This window comes from Ictalurus furcatus, chromosome 2 (genome assembly GCF_023375685.1).
Source record: "Ictalurus furcatus strain D&B chromosome 2, Billie_1.0, whole genome shotgun sequence".
NCBI lineage: Eukaryota > Metazoa > Chordata > Actinopteri > Siluriformes > Ictaluridae > Ictalurus > Ictalurus furcatus.
In genome coordinates this window covers 30,432,289-30,448,775 of record NC_071256.1, presented here as the reverse complement: position 1 = coordinate 30,448,775, position 16,487 = coordinate 30,432,289, and the positions used below count along the sequence as shown (strand labels likewise).

The 16,487-nt window shown below is 42.5% G+C and overlaps 2 protein-coding genes across 5 annotated transcripts; both read right to left on the bottom strand.

Moving 5' to 3' along the window:
• Positions 1-138: 138 nt before the first annotated feature.
• LOC128601114 (vascular endothelial zinc finger 1) lies at positions 139-9,509 on the bottom strand. 4 transcript variants are annotated; one of them, XM_053614084.1, is made up of 9 exons: positions 7,918-9,509; positions 7,623-7,764; positions 5,478-5,860; positions 5,202-5,267; positions 4,758-5,116; positions 3,211-3,274; positions 2,586-2,757; positions 1,596-1,986; positions 139-1,465 (listed from the first exon to the last, which is right to left on the bottom strand). In XM_053614084.1, exons 1-8 carry the CDS (start codon positions 7,948-7,950, stop codon positions 1,664-1,666), a joined length of 1,542 nt encoding a protein of 513 aa, XP_053470059.1. In that variant the 5' UTR covers positions 7,951-9,509; the 3' UTR covers positions 139-1,465; positions 1,596-1,663. The 4 variants fall into 4 exon arrangements, with proteins under 4 accessions (XP_053470059.1, XP_053470044.1, XP_053470051.1 ...); XM_053614069.1 differs by having other exon boundaries at positions 140-1,465; positions 7,623-7,779; positions 7,918-9,508; XM_053614076.1 differs by having other exon boundaries at positions 140-1,465; positions 5,487-5,860; positions 7,623-7,779; positions 7,918-9,506.
• A 568-nt stretch (positions 9,510-10,077) lies between these two features.
• cdipt (CDP-diacylglycerol--inositol 3-phosphatidyltransferase (phosphatidylinositol synthase)) lies at positions 10,078-16,259 on the bottom strand. Its single transcript, XM_053614097.1, has 6 exons — positions 16,057-16,259; positions 15,588-15,722; positions 12,513-12,666; positions 12,324-12,405; positions 12,054-12,135; positions 10,078-11,073 (listed from the first exon to the last, which is right to left on the bottom strand). Exons 1-6 carry the CDS (start codon positions 16,097-16,099, stop codon positions 10,928-10,930), a joined length of 642 nt encoding a protein of 213 aa, XP_053470072.1. The 5' UTR covers positions 16,100-16,259; the 3' UTR covers positions 10,078-10,927.
• Between the last annotated feature and the right edge of the window lie 228 nt (positions 16,260-16,487).

Sequence of the window (16,487 nt, the reverse complement as noted above, 5' to 3'; positions counted from 1 at the left end):
CCAATACCTGTCACTGCACTGATAGTTTTGAACACCCCTGCAAAAGGCCATACCATTTCATAACTATTGATAGTGCCTTAAGCTCAACTCCCTCATTACATATGCATGCGTCATGAAGTATGGAAGTAATTTTTTGTAATCAAGCTGGCTAGCTTAAGCTTAGTCTTGTAATTTACATGAAAGCGTGTTAATCTAAAGGTGCATTAAGTAAGACTTTTATTGTAAAGAGTTCTAACGGTTAGGTGGGTGGGCCCACTACCTCATTCCTACCCAATTTCATGAAGCCCCACCCCCAGGATCTTAAATGCCATTCTGGACCAAATGTCAGATTTCCAAACTGGTGTGTCTCAAGACAATATACTTTTGCTAAGACCATGGCTTAACCCATTGTTTTTTTGTTTTTTTTTTAAATCATGTTCTAGATATCTTACAGGTTATTTGTACAAGTAAAGCATTTTTTTTAATTGCCTACTGCACCTTTAAGCCCACACCTGAGTTATATGATATAATCACCCTTGGGAGAAAAGCCAACTCCAAACACACTTGGCTCATCCTTCCTCCACTGAATATAACTGACAAGCATCACCCGGTTTAGTTAAAGTAAGTATAATTAGGTGCACGTTTGTCATTTGTACATTGATTAATTTAGATATTGTCACAGCGACAGCAACAAAGATATGGCGTCCAACAAAGCTTCAAACACAAACATGGGTCAAAGGATAGAGCATTATGCAGCTTCTCAAGCAACATCAAACGTTCACATCCTTAGTCAAAAGCTTAAAGATAAATTAACATCAACGAGTTTTCTTGGAAAAAAGATATTCAGCAATAGTTCATTATATCCACACATAATAAACAATACAAGCGACTCCTATGTTGTACATTTAACTCTAAATGAACGGTTAACAGGCATCAGGAATTTATGGCAGGAAATTATACATTGTTTAAGCCCCTCTCTCACAGCTGCAGAGCTTGTATAAAGAGGCAACTTAAATGTGCTGGAATATGGGTGAGTTACCTGATCCTATTTGGCTGTTTTGTTGAAATACTGAACATAACTTATACTGGGAATCAATTGGATAGCTAAAAATCATAGTCTCAACATTCTAGAGTCCTGATCACTAGAGACGGGTTATAAATAAATTGGGACAACACTTGACAGCCTTCATTTTTTCACAGCCTCACCCTTGGGAAACTACTGACGTAACTAGAGGTGTTGCACCACTTAATCCAACTGTCCGTCTTCGTAGAGCAGTTACCAAAGTAGAGCAAACCAAGCAGATCCAGTGGGACTGGCTGGGAGTCTGTAAGCGCTTGAACGGAGTTTTCTTGAGTTTTCAGACTTGCTGTTAAAAAGTCAGTTAGCTCATGCTGACTGCTTGCAGGCTCTGAGGCAGCATAGATGGAGGAAGGTGCAAAATTTCCAAAGCAACTTTTTTTTTTTTTTTCCATTCGAAGTAACAGCCTATAGGAGAAATGAAAAATGTTATTATATTTAGAAGAAACACCAACACTCGTCGCATCCAAACAGCCCATACAGGAGTGTGTATATAATATAAAACATAAACAGGACCGTTCTTGCATGCAGATATCACCTGTTCCTATTCGCTGCCGTGCTTTATCCCTCCCTTTCCTTCCCCATCTCTGCCCCTGGTGCCTGGGGTTAGCTGTTGCTCTGGGCAGCGATGCTAGAGCAGTCAGTCACCAGTAGGCCCACGGTGGCTGCAGGGCTGGAGACAGGGGTGGCCGTGGAAACTGTGCCTGCTAAAGTGCTGCTGCTGATGGGGTCTGTTACCGTTTGGTCCGCCTGGTTGGCATGCGTGGCCATGTGGCCCTGGAGCTGGGTGGGAGTCTTGCAGTGGACTCCACACAGTTGGCACAACAGCACCCCACCGGGCCCCGAGCCACGGCCCATGCTGCTCTCTTTCCACTCCTGCCCGTGATGTTTCTGAGCATGGACGCGCAGGTACGTCAGTGTGGTAAAGCCTGGAGTGGAATAATAATAATAGCAATCAAAACAAAAATTGCTATAAATGTCTAAAATGTAGACGTTGTGAATTACATACACATTATAGCTCTTACAGCTACATTACAGCTCTTGCTCACAGAGAGTCATCTCATATCTGTTGCCATATAACAATATTACAAAATTAGTTGCTGGTTAAGTTAAAAAGAGTACCCAAGGAAACGATGAACAAAGAAGAAACCAAGTATTTAGTAATTGGAATGGGATTCCCCTGATAAAATAATGGTAAAATAAATACATTTAGGTCGATTGATCTAAATCTAGAACTAGATAATTTCATTTATATACGTGTATACGTTGGTCAAGGAGAAAATATGCTAAAATATCTCAAATTGTACAGTTTTCTGGGGCCTCCCTAATATTTCCGGGATGTTTGGTCAATTTTCTGATGTTCCCATTGCTTTCTATAACTAATTCCAGGATGTGCGAGAACATCCTCTGAATTTCTTTATGTACATTTATGTAAAGACTGGACAAAGGGGACCACAGCAAACAGTAACCAACACAACCGGGAGCTAAAGTAATTCATGTTCGAAACATTTGTGAGGATAAAACTTACTGCGGTTGCACAAGTGGCACACGTGATGCTGGGATTGGTTGTGGACCCTCATGTGATCCGTGATGTAAGCAGGAGAGAGCAGTTTGCCGCAAATATGGCAGGGAACTTTGTCCTCGTGTCTGATCATATGAGCACGCAGCCGGTCCTTTGTAGCAAACGCAGACTCGCATGTCTGCAGAAAGTGACGAGGATCGTGTTAACACGTGCAACTCTGCATCACTGAGCCTTCTTCGACTGGTATCTTTCTCACGCTTAAATACACAGCTTACAGATAACTCCACTACATGTTACAGCAAATATGCTTTAAGTAAGTTAACACAGAAATGGAGCAGTAACACTGCTTGAAGGTTTGGCCTGAAGTCAGACATGCCATCTGGCTAACGTACTGCTTGGTCATGTGTTCTGGTCACTTAGTAAACAACGTTGTGCTAGAGGGGATAAAAATAGGAAAAGCAGGTGGATAATAAAAACTAGAACATCAGGAAGAAGGAAGCGTGTTAAATGTTAAACAGGCTATTTAAAAAAAAAAAAAAGCAAGGTAAGAGTGGGTTGAAAACGTTCAAAATTTACAGAGCCTACAACGAGACAGTGAAAAGGAATAGGAGAGGGGAGGCGTTGACGTTACCGGACACTTGAAGGGTCGCTCTGTGGAGTGCACCTGCCGCACATGACTGTTAAGATGGTCAGGCCTGGAGAGGACAGAGAGCGCTTTAGCACATAATGCACCACAATACACAAAGCGGGGAACGAGAGGTCTGTGTGTAAATGTGTGTGTCCATCTCTGTAAAAAAAGGGTTTCTTTTGTTAATGAACTCAGAATACATCCGGGACATACGAGTATCTAAATGTGAGTAATAGATTGGGATATATTCAGCTTGAAGGTCATTTTTCTCTTGTCACATTGACCCATTTTCTGGCTTAAATTAGTAATCAGGACATATCTCGCTGTCTTTCAGTAAAACGGCAGTGTTTTAGTCTCCTGTGGTGAACAGTACAGTACCCTCTGATAGCACGCGCAGTGAATCACTCCAATACCTCTGTGTGTACCTGTATGTGTATTAGACACACCGTATAGGTCACACTGTAGATGATGTATTCATTTACTGTCTGTAGCCCATCTGGTGCTAAGTCCTGTGATCTGCGAGCATATGAATTACACCGATCAGATATTATTTGGGTGGTGGATCATTCTCAGCACAGCAGTGAATCTGACATGATAATGTGTATGGCACCGTTACATGTGTATCAGGTTTTTAACTGCTGGGTTTAGAAACAGTCCAATAACCATAAAAATCCAGGTACTACAGGCGCTGTGGTCAGAAATGGAGCACTGGTGAAAGAGACGATGATTCACGCAAACTGTGCATGGAAAGAGTGCCTTAGGCTTATGGAAATGTATATTAATGTATATTAAGGTATAGACACATGACAAATTAAAGGGAAAACTGATGGTTCTGTTTTAATTTAGGGGCAATTTGCCAGTATGGTTTCGGTCCACTTCTCCCAGTGTTTAGCTAAGGCCTCACCCTGTGTGAACGGCGTTTCCATCTTTTCCCTGTGCTTCGGGGGTTTCTTCCCCCAGTCAACTGGCATTTCCAAATTGTCTGCAGTGTGTGCGATTGTGCCTTGCGATGGGTCAGCACCCCATCTAGAGTGTCCCCTGCCTTGTATCCCGACTTCCTGGGATAGGATCCAGGTTCCCCGGGACCCTATGTAGGATAAGCTGTATGGAAAATGGATGGATGGATGGTTTTGGTCCACTTGTCCCCTTAGAGGGACAAGGGCTCACTGAATGGTTTGATGAGTATGATTTTAGGACCTTCAGTCACCAGATCTCGAACACATTCTAACAAATATAGGAGGTTTTGGACTGACGTGTTAGTGCTCTCTGCAACCACTAATACCAGTTGAGGGATTATCTTTTGGAAGAGCTGTTTAACCTTTCAAGTATGGTTCTAGAGACTTGCAGAATATATATATATAATGTATGTATGTGTGTGTGTGTGTAATATATATATATATATATATACACACACACACACACACACACACACACACACACACTCTTAAACACACACACAAGTTCATGTAAAAGCAACTACACATGGTATGTAGATCTACAGACATGTTTTGTAGATCTACAGACATCTTTGTGTTCGTGTGACCCCTCACCGTGAGAAACCCTTGGCGCAATGAGGACACACGTATGGTTTCTCCACTCCGCCCTGGTGGGATCTGACGTGGTAACTCATCCGATCCTTCCTCTTAAAACGTTGCTGGCAAATGGGACAAGAGTACGGCTTCTCGTCCGAGTGGGACAACCGGTGCCGATTCAGATGGTACACGTCCCGGAAAGCCTTCCCGCATGCCTCACAAGCATGGTTCTTCCTTACCGGGTTAGGGTTGGGGCTGGGATTGGGGTTGGGGTTGGGACTTGGAGTAGGAATAGGGTGTGGATTTGTGATTGGGATCGAGATCTGAATGGGGCTGGGAAGGCTGGGGATCTCTCCGGTATTGTTAGTTGGCGCAGCCTAGAACAGAATGAAGAACATATTTATAGTCTTTCAGAATTTTTGACAGTGTGTGAATTTTGAGAAGAAAAATAATCTCTCATACATGAAAATAATCTTCTTTTGACTTCAAACACACATCATCGGACATCAGTGTCTGTGAATATCCAATCTATAGAATGAGGCAATGGGTCAGTAATGCATTGATATTGGTGGTTATGGGGCTTTTGATACAACCTTGTTTCAACAGATGTTATTCTGCACTGAGGATGAGATGGGTAAAACAAAGAGATAAACGGACAAAAGTAAAGATACCCAACTAGAGGATTAAAAGGTGGAGCAGTAGTGCATATGGGTAAAATATGATAAAGAAGACACAAACCAAGCCAACCTGCACCATTGTCCCAGTAACCACTACAGCAGCAGGGAGAGGCTGGGCTGCTGTCATGGCAACTGTTGCTGGAGTGATGGATACAGCGACTGTTTCCACCTGTTGGTTGCTGATGGGGGGTGGGTGTATCATGGGATCTGTAGCCACTGTGATCGGGGCAGGAATGGAGAGCTGGAGGAGGGAAAGAGGAATGGTTTGCCTCTCCACTCGCTGACCCGCCTTCCCTGCGTCCACCTTCTCTCGAGCTGCTCGGTCTTTCATTTTTACTCCAGTGTGGACCGACTGGTGGCGACGCAAGTTATAGCTGTTCTTAAACTGCTTGTTGCATATGGAGCAGATATGAGCAGGCCGGGCAGGCCGAGACACAGACTTAACTGAGAGAGAGAGAGAGAGAGAGAGAGAGAGAAAACTGTTACCACATGACACTGAATCCAATCTGAATTCATGATACTCCCATATCCAGCATAAAACACTCAAAGTCTGAATGTTCTCATTCAGGAAACTGCTTAATTGAGGTTCTTACATTTCAAAAGTACTTACAACTGCTGTTAAAGTATTAGAGTGCTGAATCTCCTCGTTTAATTATTGTATGCATTCACATCCACCTTGGTTTGCATTTAAAATAAATACAATTATTTTGTATAAAGGTAGCAATGTGTAGTCATAAAAACAATAAACACACAATATATGGCAAAAAGTTTGTGGACACCTGATCAAATCAAATGGCCCAAACCTATTCCAGCATAACAATGCCCCTGTGCACAAAGTGAGCTCCATGAAGACAGGGGGTGCTTCTCAATACTCAAATTGATGCTTCCTCGTTTCCTCGAGCCTCCGTCCTCCAGCCCGTGACCCGGAAAACGATCTATGTCAACCATCTTGAAGGACATATCAATTCTCTAATTGAAGAACGAGGAGTGAGGAAGCTTCCAGATGAGCCACACAGGAGTATCCTGTGCGGAAATGTTTCTTGCCGAAAAACCTGACGTATTAAATTTCCTCCTTTACGTCTGCCACAATCTCAAACAAAAAGTCCTTTGATGATGTGATGGCATTTTGTGTGAAATATAATTAAATAATAAGCTTACAAGGAGTATTGTAATTAATTGATTCTTGCATGCTTGGATCTGCAAAGCTGCAGAAAAGATGTGATAATTTATGTATTGTTCATTAATTCATTGTTGAAGAATCCAGACATATCACATACTAATGAGTGCATTTTGCTTTATTAAGAATGTCGTTATTAATCAAGCTCCAACAACATAACGGCAGATCCCTGAAGCGCAGTGAGGTAATCCAGCTGAGCACAGGCATCAGTAATTGACGTTGCTTTGAAGTGACGTTTGAGAGAGCAAGGATATTCCATTCAACTTGCTTCGATTCCTCTCTCCTCACATTTCATCCTTGCATCTTTCCCTCACGTCCTAAGGGGGTGGAGCTAAGACGCAAGGAAAGGAAACGAGGATGCACAAATAAGAAATGAGAAGCACCCATTGTTTTGCCAAAGCTGGAGAGGAAGAACTCAAATGTCCAATTAAAACGCTAACTACACGCCCAGGCCTCCTCACTGGGCACCTGTACCCTACCTCATTCATGCTCTTATAGCTGAATGAGCACAAATCCCACACAGCGATGCTCCAAAATCTAGTGGAAGCCTTCCCTGAAGAGTGGAGGTTATTCGAACAGAAAAGGGGACTAAATCTGGAATGGGATGTTCAACAAGCATATAGGTGTGATGGTCCGGTGTCCGCAAACATTTAGCCACGTGGTAGAAATAAAAGATCTGACCTTAATAGACAATTATTACATTTTAAGTTGTTAGATGGTGTATTTTGTGACTCTATTAACAATCTATTATGTATTCTTGGATCTATAGTCCTACCAGTGCTGATTTTATATTTAATAGAGTAAAACACGAACACATCTTTTGTGAAAACATGATGTCCAGTTTCATGTGTGACAAGTGACAAGGTGTGAGCTGAGAGTCATAAATGTACAGATGAAAAAAAAAAAATTAAATCTACATATATTTTTAAAAATTGAATAAATAAGTAGCCACCAATTTTAGACTGGTGCACAGTAAGGCAGTAGGAGGTCATGACCTGGCCGTGTCCCCTCCCTCCCTCCCTCCCTCACCTGGCTCTGGCTCAGGCTCCTCATTCAGCGCCGCTGTGTCCACTGTAGATGGGGGCGGGGCTATGTGCTCGGTGGGCGGGTCCGGAGGCGTGTCCGTGAGCTCCGGCAGAAGATCTGATTGGAGGGTGCTCTCCGTTTGGGACTGTGAAGGCGGGGTCTGGAGTTAGCACACGCAAAAATAACACATTTAAAACATTTCTTTTATTTCCTTTGTTAGAGACTCTGGCACACGCGTTTATATATACATCCAACTCTTGCATCTCGCATACTCAGCATTTTTTTTTTTTTTTTTTACCTGAAAGAGGAAATTGCTCCAAGCAGCGTCCATCTTGAAGGAATCGATGACGGAAATGACGTCGACGTGACGACACTCGAAACAGTTACGTCCGAGGTACCGATTTCCCTTTAGATCCCCTTGACGTGAATTCTCTAAAAAGGTTTCCCCTGATTTGTGCTTCAGAAGGCGAAAGCAAGCAGCTAAAAGTAACCCAGCACCAGGAACAATGCTGGAGTATGCTTTAAAAACACTCTCACAGACGTGACTTAATTAATCATTTACAACACCTAACTGGATTTTTAAAATGACAATATTGAAATAGAAAATGGAAATATAGCCTAAATCATATGAACAGTTCCCCCCCCCAAAAAATATTTCTTACTTTTCTAAACAAACAAACAGCCACATCCACAGGGTAAAAATACCAGTCATGTCATGCTTTATATAATACATTACATATAATGATTTTTTTGTTGTTGTAGTTGCTGGAATAGTGGCTTATAAATAAGACAAGTCATGTGCAAATAATTCATGCAAAAAAGAACCCAACGTTTAAAAGAAAATGAGTTTGACGTTGGCTTTGTACTCAGCAGTCCGCTCGGGATGGGGAAAAAAACAATAATCAACCTATTTTATTGTAGCTTCTGGGCCTGTAAGCGAGCCTCGGTGTTGCGTTAAATCTCATCCCTGTCTGCTGAGTCGCTTCGTCGGTCGTGGTCCATGGCTCCGCCTCGGCATTTCAATCGAGAGGATGACATCTTTCTTTTTTTTCCCTTGTAACACGCTCCCTCCCGCCCTCGCTCTTTCTTCCCTTTTCTTTTTTTATCCCGTCTTCTCCGCGCCGCTATCGCTCTCTTCCCCCACCGCCGTGTCCCCCTTGTTTTAAAGGGATAGCATTTGGAGTGAACTCCCCCCTCTCTGTCCTCGTCCCCTCCTCCGGCCCGATGTGTGAGTGTGTGTGGGGTTTTTTTTTCTCCTTCCGAGCGCCGTCGTCCTCTTTCCCTTTCTCTCTCTCCCTCTCTCTCTCTCTCCCTCCCCCTCGCCGACCAGACAAGTATTATTTGGCCGACGCAAAATCCCAAATGAAATCACGATGGCTAAATATAAAACATCAGCTTGCTGCTTGCTCGTCGCCCTGTACAGGACGGATCCTCGGTGGCTGACAGCCGGACATTCAAGTGTGCAAAAAAAAAAAAAGCAAAAAGCTTGTGGGGGGAAAAAATGTCGCAAGTCCTTAAAGGTAACGATGCACGCAGACGCAGCACAAGCGGTGTCCAAAAACGCACACTACCGCACTAAATAGTATGCGTGGATAGTATGCCACGTGGTGTGTAGCTGGGAGTTCGCTTAAGTGTCAGAAAATATGACTCTGATCTTGTCTGATTCTAGACAAAATATACACTATACAGCCAAAGCTTTGTGGACACCTAAGCATGATAATATTATGTAGCTACTTGTTGAGCATCCCATTCAGATTTAGTCCTCCTTTGCTGTTAATACAACCTCCACTATTCTGGGAAGGCTGTACACTAGGTTTTAGAGCATGGCTGTGGGGATTTGTGCTCATTCAGCTACAAGAGCATCAGTGAGGTCAGACACTGATGTTGAACGAGGAGGCCTGGCACGCAGTCAGTGAGCCTGAAGGTGAAAAGTGTTCCTGAAGACGAATAAACGACCCATATATCTTCTATACCGCTTATCCTTGAGGGGCGCGGGAAACCTGGAGCCTATCGCAGGGAGCACAAGGCAGGGTACACCCTGGAAAGGGTGCTAAGCCATCACAAACATGCCAAATCTGCACACACAGGGCATCGGCGGGATTCGGACCCCCAAGCCTGGCGAACATGCTAACCACTAAGCCACCGTGTGCCCATGAATTAATGGTTTCCAGGATTAAAAAAAAAAGTTCAGTAGCATTAATGCACTCGTTGTAGAATAATATTTTTGTACTTGGTTATATTCTACAGACAAGAGTCTTTCTGTGGTTGACAAACTATGGCTACATTTATACAAAAGGAGGAGCAAATGAGGGTGTGCCAAAAGGAATGTTGGTCACTGGCATAGACCTTGTAAGCAATAACCAATGTTGCTGGTCTTGGACTCATTTAGTCCTGAAAAATAGAGGCCTAATAGTAGTAGACAGAAATGGGAACGTAGACATTTAGTAAAAACATTGAGTCCAGTTGTGAAAAGATATCTTTACTGCCATACAATCTAGTACAGTACAAAGAGTACATCCATAGACAAGAATACTCTTACCTTGACCCACTAATACATTCAGTAGGATATAGATGACGTAAGGGAATATTAATTTTGGGTTAAGTGGTCACGGATACAGAAATTTTTGTAATATGGTACTCACATCAGCAATTCACATTAGGATATATAATGAATGGTACATGTATAGAAACAGCAATAATAATAATAAAACATCACATAATATAAAATAAACAAAAGAAAAAAGAAAACTCCTTTCAGTTTGACTGACGTGTAGATGTGCATGTCATTTCTTTGTCCGAGTGGTCAGGGGAATGTGTGTGTGTGTGAGTGTGAGAGAGAGAGAGAGAGAAAAGGGGCAGTGTTGGGGGTCAGTGGTGCAGTAAGTTGTTCTACTTTTTCCCACAATTTAAACACATGACGTGCACACACATGTTCAAGACTTAACTGAGGGGATGAGGTAAGGGACAAACACAAGAATATTTAATATGTGAAATTTAGATTAAAACAGCAGCATTCTGCTACATGAATAACATTATCTTTAGTAGTCTATGAATAAATAACATAAATCAAATCAGTGCCCAAATCGTCCCACAATTCATTTCTATGAACGCTGGCCTGTATCCACTTTTACATCTCCAGCTCCCGATGTGTCTTCCCTCATTTTATCAACCTTTTTATCTGTCACTCACTCACTCACTCACTCTCTCTCTCACTTACTCCCTCACTCACTCCCTCACTCACTCACTCTCACTCACTCTCTCCCACCCACATAAAGCCACACCCTTCGATTTCTTCCCTCATTCCTCTCTCATTTGGTCTTACTCCTCTCGCTTTCACGGTCGGCCAGGTCGATGGCGGCCATGTTACAGGAGGCGGTGATGAGGTGGAGGACGCTGATGCCTGACTTCAACAGAGAGACCACAGCACACACTCCCAGCAGCCACTGCAGCCACACTACACACACACACACACACACAGTAAACTGACATGCAAAAGGTAAGACTGACAGGAACCCAAAATAATATTTATATTCCATAAATTATTCATAATTATTATTAGGGGTAGAAAAAAAAATCATTATCTTCAATCTGTGTGAAAATTCACACTATGACTGCAGTGATTCAAAATGTGTATCATGTAGAGGCTGAGAAGTAATCAGGATTACAAACCTCCTCATTTGTAAGTCGCTTTGGATAAAAGCGTCTGCTAAATGAATAAATGTCAATGTGAACTGATAGAGGGATGACTGCATCACTCAGGTATGATACCACATGATGTTCTGTTGTTAACATATTATTGTTACCATCACATGAAGGTGCTAGTGGTCCTTCACTGGTGGTAGTAATAGTACTCATCAAACCCTGGGAAGAAGTTGTGGCCTCTACCCCCCCTCATCCCCCCATCCCCCCATTTTGTGGAACTGCTGCATCACAAGGCTGTGTAACACACTCACAGGAAAGCGTTATCTGCCGTCTTCTGCCTGCATGAGCTCAGAGATGCCCATTATTGGCTAATTTATGCCATCCCTCCCACCCAGAGAGCACCTTCAATTTTGTTCTCTAGACTCCCGGCCAAAATGGTCATAGCATTGTCACACAAGCTACGACTTTTACTTCGATTCAAATCCAACTGTTGACAATACTGATTCACTCTGTACTCTGGTTGTGCCATCAACAACCTCATATTAAATCATTCCATTCTTTAAATGTATTTCCATTAATCAGAGTTGATTGCAAATAGAGATGCACAGTGATCATATTGGAAGGAAACATTCACATCATTATGACACCCGACGTATCGAGACAGTAATAAAACAGAGTTTGGTAAACAGGGAATGGATGCACTGAAACAGAAGGAGAAAGGGAGAGACAGACAGCGGGAGAGAGAAATGCGTGGACTAAAAGAAGAAAACATCAGTCATTGCCGAGACTCACCCTGTGGCTCTTCAACATGGTACATCACGTAAAGGAGACAGTAAAACAGCTCATTCCCCATGCACATGAAAAACAGCACCGGCTATGGAGAAAAATACACAATTAGACAGACCAAAACAGTGTGCATTTCTGCACTTGTTACTTATTTGAATGTTAAATTTTATACAAATTAGATGTTAGACATAGACATGTGTGGGTGAATCTTTCTCTCTCAAGCTGAATGCTGATCACTTTGAGATATGAACATAAGTAAATGTGTTCAGCCCTTACCCTGGACGTATAATAGATCCTGAGAATGGGGTTGCCAGACAGATCAATGGACTTATGACTGGTTGATCCCTTAATCACAGAACTGACAGACAGAGGCAGACATTTTTGACGGTTTGAATCTGTGGCAAACATTGTCTGAACAAGATTCAACAAACAGCCATGTCACACCACAAGTGTTGAATGACTCACCTGTGCAGGTGCAGCCAGTGGCTGGATATATCCAAGCACATGCTTAACTGGAAGAGGAAGGTGTAGGACGGGTACAGGAGCGACAAATTCACCAACAAGCACATAGTGGCACAGCGGTCCGTTAACATGTCCAGCATGGCACCAAATTTAGTGCCTGGGTTGAGACAAAGAGGGAGAGAAAGAATAAGAGCCCTATACAACATTACACTACAGAGCTATTCTTAAATCTGATTGGTCAGACTGCAGCAAATCTGAAGGAAGTGCCAGCAGTAATTCAAATCACAGGTTTATATTATTGCACTCATTCAAATACATGATCCTTTCTATAGTAACAACTCATTCACAAGGCCAGACACTCCACATAATCTACAGGTAATAATAAACAGGTTTTAAAACGTGCTATTATTTAACAATTAAATGTATAATCCTTTATATGGTGCAGTTTTCTATGAGGAGACACTTATTTAATATATTTGGAAGAAGCGTCCAGTGTCAGTTCTGCCAAGGGAAAGTCATCAGGACTATCTGCTTTCTGTTTTCTTCATAACAGGAGGAACTGTTTTTGAGAGAGTCTGGTAAAGGAATGACTGTTTATAGCTGCTATAATGTATAGTGTTTTTAAATGATAATTTATTGAAGCAAAAAGGTTATTCGATAACAGCTAGGGCTATGTGAAAATGTATTTGCCCCTGTAGTTACTAATTTCATAATGGGGTTCAGCTGGACTAGAAGCAACCAGGCCTGATTACTGCAAACCCTGTTCAATCAAATCAACACTTAAATAGAACTTTTTGAACAGCATGAAGTTATTTAAAAAGTCTTACCAGTAACACACCATGCCAAAATTGAATAAATTCCAGAAATACTAAGGAAGAAGGTGATACATCAGTCTGGGAAGGGTTACAAAGCTATTTCAAAGGCTCTGGGACTCCAAAGAACCACAATGAGAGCCATTATCTCCAAATGGAAAAACACAACACAGTACTGCACCTTCCCAGAAGTGGCTAACCTTCCAAAATTCATCCAAGAGCACAGCAACTACTCATCCAGCAAGTCACATAAGAGCCAAGGACATCATCAAAGGACCTACAGGCCTTTGTTCATGACTCCACTATCAGAAAGACACTGGGCAAAAATGGCATCCATGGAAGTGTGAAGAGGGGAAAACCACTGCTAACCCAGAAGAACATTAAGGCTCATCTGAATTTTGCCAAAACATACCTTGATGATCCTCAAACCTTTTGGGAGAATGTTCTGTGGATTGAGGAGTCAAAAATGGAACTGTTTGGAAGACAGGGGTCCCGTTATATCTGGCATAAACCAAACACAGAATTCCACAAAAAAAACATCATACCTATGGTCAGGCATGGTGGTGGAAGTGTGATGGTGTGGGGATGCTTTGCTGCTTCAGGGCCTGGGCAACTTGCAGTAATTGAGGGAAACATGAATTCTGCTCTCTACCAATAAATCTTAAAGGAGAATGTCCGGTCTTCAGTCCGTAAACTGAAACTCAAGCGCAACTGGATTCTGCAGCAATCCAAACCATAGGAGTAAGTCCTAGGCCTAGAAGTAAATGAAACACTGATCTCCAGTTATCGGAAGCATTTGGTTGCAGTTATTGCTGCTAAAGGTGGCACAACTAGATTTTAAGTTTAATGAGGCAATTAGTTGTTCACATTAATGATAGGTGTTGGATACCTTTTCTTTTTTTTTGCTTCCATGAAATAAATAAATAAATACTGTTGTATATTTACTCAGGTTGCCTTTGTTTTATGCTGTATTTCTTTTGAAGATCTACAACTATTTAGTATGAGATATACACAAAAACAAATGAAATCAAAGACTTTTCCACAGCACTGTAAGTGATAACAGGAACTTGTCTTGTAAAAGATCCATAACATTAAGTGTAACTATATATGGTTTATTTGCACAGTGGCACAGTGTCTAGCGTTGCTGCATCACACCTCCAGGGTCCCTGGTTCGATCCTGAGTTTGCGTTACAGTCTGTGTGAAGTTTCACATCTTCTCGCCGTGTCTGCTTGTTTTCTCTGGGTTCGCCAGTTTCATCCCACCTCCCAAGAACATGCCTCTAGATGGATTAGCTAAGCTAAATGTCCCCTAGATGTTAACGTGTGTGTGTGTGTATGGCGCTCTGTGAAGGGCTGGCATCCCTTCAACGATGCATTCCTGCTTTGAGCCCAGTGTTCCCCAGGATGAGCTCTAGATCCACCACAACCCAAACCAAGATAAAGCGGTTTCTGATGATGATCAATTTAAAATCATTGGGGAATTACTGTGGTATAGGTGGAATAAAAGACTTCAGGACATGCTGTTGCAGGAAAACAATCAACATCAAGGGGTCACTGATAATTTTTCCAATAACATCACGCCCCATGGAGTTTTATTCCTTACATAGTAACACATTACATCACTGAGAGCAGGGTTGCCAGACTGACAGGTTCCTCGTAGGGTATAAAGACAGAAGCCGGGTGCACACCGTGTGATTTTTAATAGTCCTTTGCGACTGTTGCTTGTCAGACTGTATGAACATGATCCCGGCTGTAAGCCATGTCATACTGTATGATCTCAATTGTCATTAATGTCAGACTGTATGAACATGATCCCAGCTGTAAGCCATGTCACACTGTAGGATCTCAGTTGTCATTAACGTCAGACTGTACGACAGTCAAGACGTGAAAAATGGACGGACGTAAGAAGACTCCTATGGAGTAGGAGAAGCCACACTACAAGCCTCAAATCTTCTGACACTACCAGAATTTAATCAGAGGGAAAAATATGATCGTAACAGCAATTAATCGGCTGTCGTGGAACACGTCAAACTAGCGATCAAAGACTTCAGACTTTGGCCTAGGATTATAGGAATCTTTTAGGATTCTCGCGATTTGTCTCAGACGACCAAATCATGGCCAAAATCGTACAGTGTGAACCTGGCTTTAGTATGGTGAACAATACGTATTGCAGTTTGAACTGGTTTATAATGAATCCGAAGGGTGTGACTGCATGCAAATCTGGCAACCCTGAATAGACCGTGTGGATGAAAGGGTCTATAATTGCCTTGATTAAGGGCTCGGGCTGCGTGTCCATCAAAGGCATCTAGCAGTGCACTGAGTAGATAACAAAACACCGCAGGAGCAGGACAGCACTGCATCAGATAGAAGGAGAACAAACCCAGGATGATTCGGGCATAGCCTGTGGAGAGAAGGGGGGAATATATATATATTAAATGAATCCACATTATCAATTATTATCAAACTACACGCTAAAGGCAAAGCTGAACAGGTGAACTAGCTAGCTAGCTACAGCTCTTCCGATTTACAACTTCCTGTCAGCCATTCCTCGTCAAACTGTAAAAGTGTTTATTTACTATTATATTTATTTATTTATCGCTCATACAGCCAGGAATCAAAATTCAAACAGCAGCTGTAACTTTCCCTGCAGTTCTTCATTAGCAAGCAGCTACTTGTATGTAACGCACATGACCTGCTAAAACTTCAGCTAAAAACACAATGAAGACATTACTCACCGATTAAATTGGGGACAAACAGAAAGATATTTTCCTCGGACATTGTACTGGATGTGATTTTCCTGTTATAATCACTGACTCCGAGCTGCTGCTGCTGCTACTGCTACTACTACTACTGCTGCTGCGCTCTCTCTCTCTCTCTCTGTCTTTCCCCTACTCGAAGATTGTGTACACGACTGACGTCACACTTCCGGCTCGGTGATTCTCGCGCGCTTAAAGGAAACGCGGCCTTTTGCGTCACCACATGCTAGCGTACTAAACAGTGTAGGAGAATGAGCGCTGCCGTACTGGCTCGGCGTACTCTTTAGTACGCTAGTATGCGGCGGTGGACGTACCCTTTAATATGCAGTGCAGGCGCTTCATGTTTAGGAAACACAATGCAGAGCAGAGTCACATCCCTGCACATCTGTATAACCGCTGGGGGGCTCAGC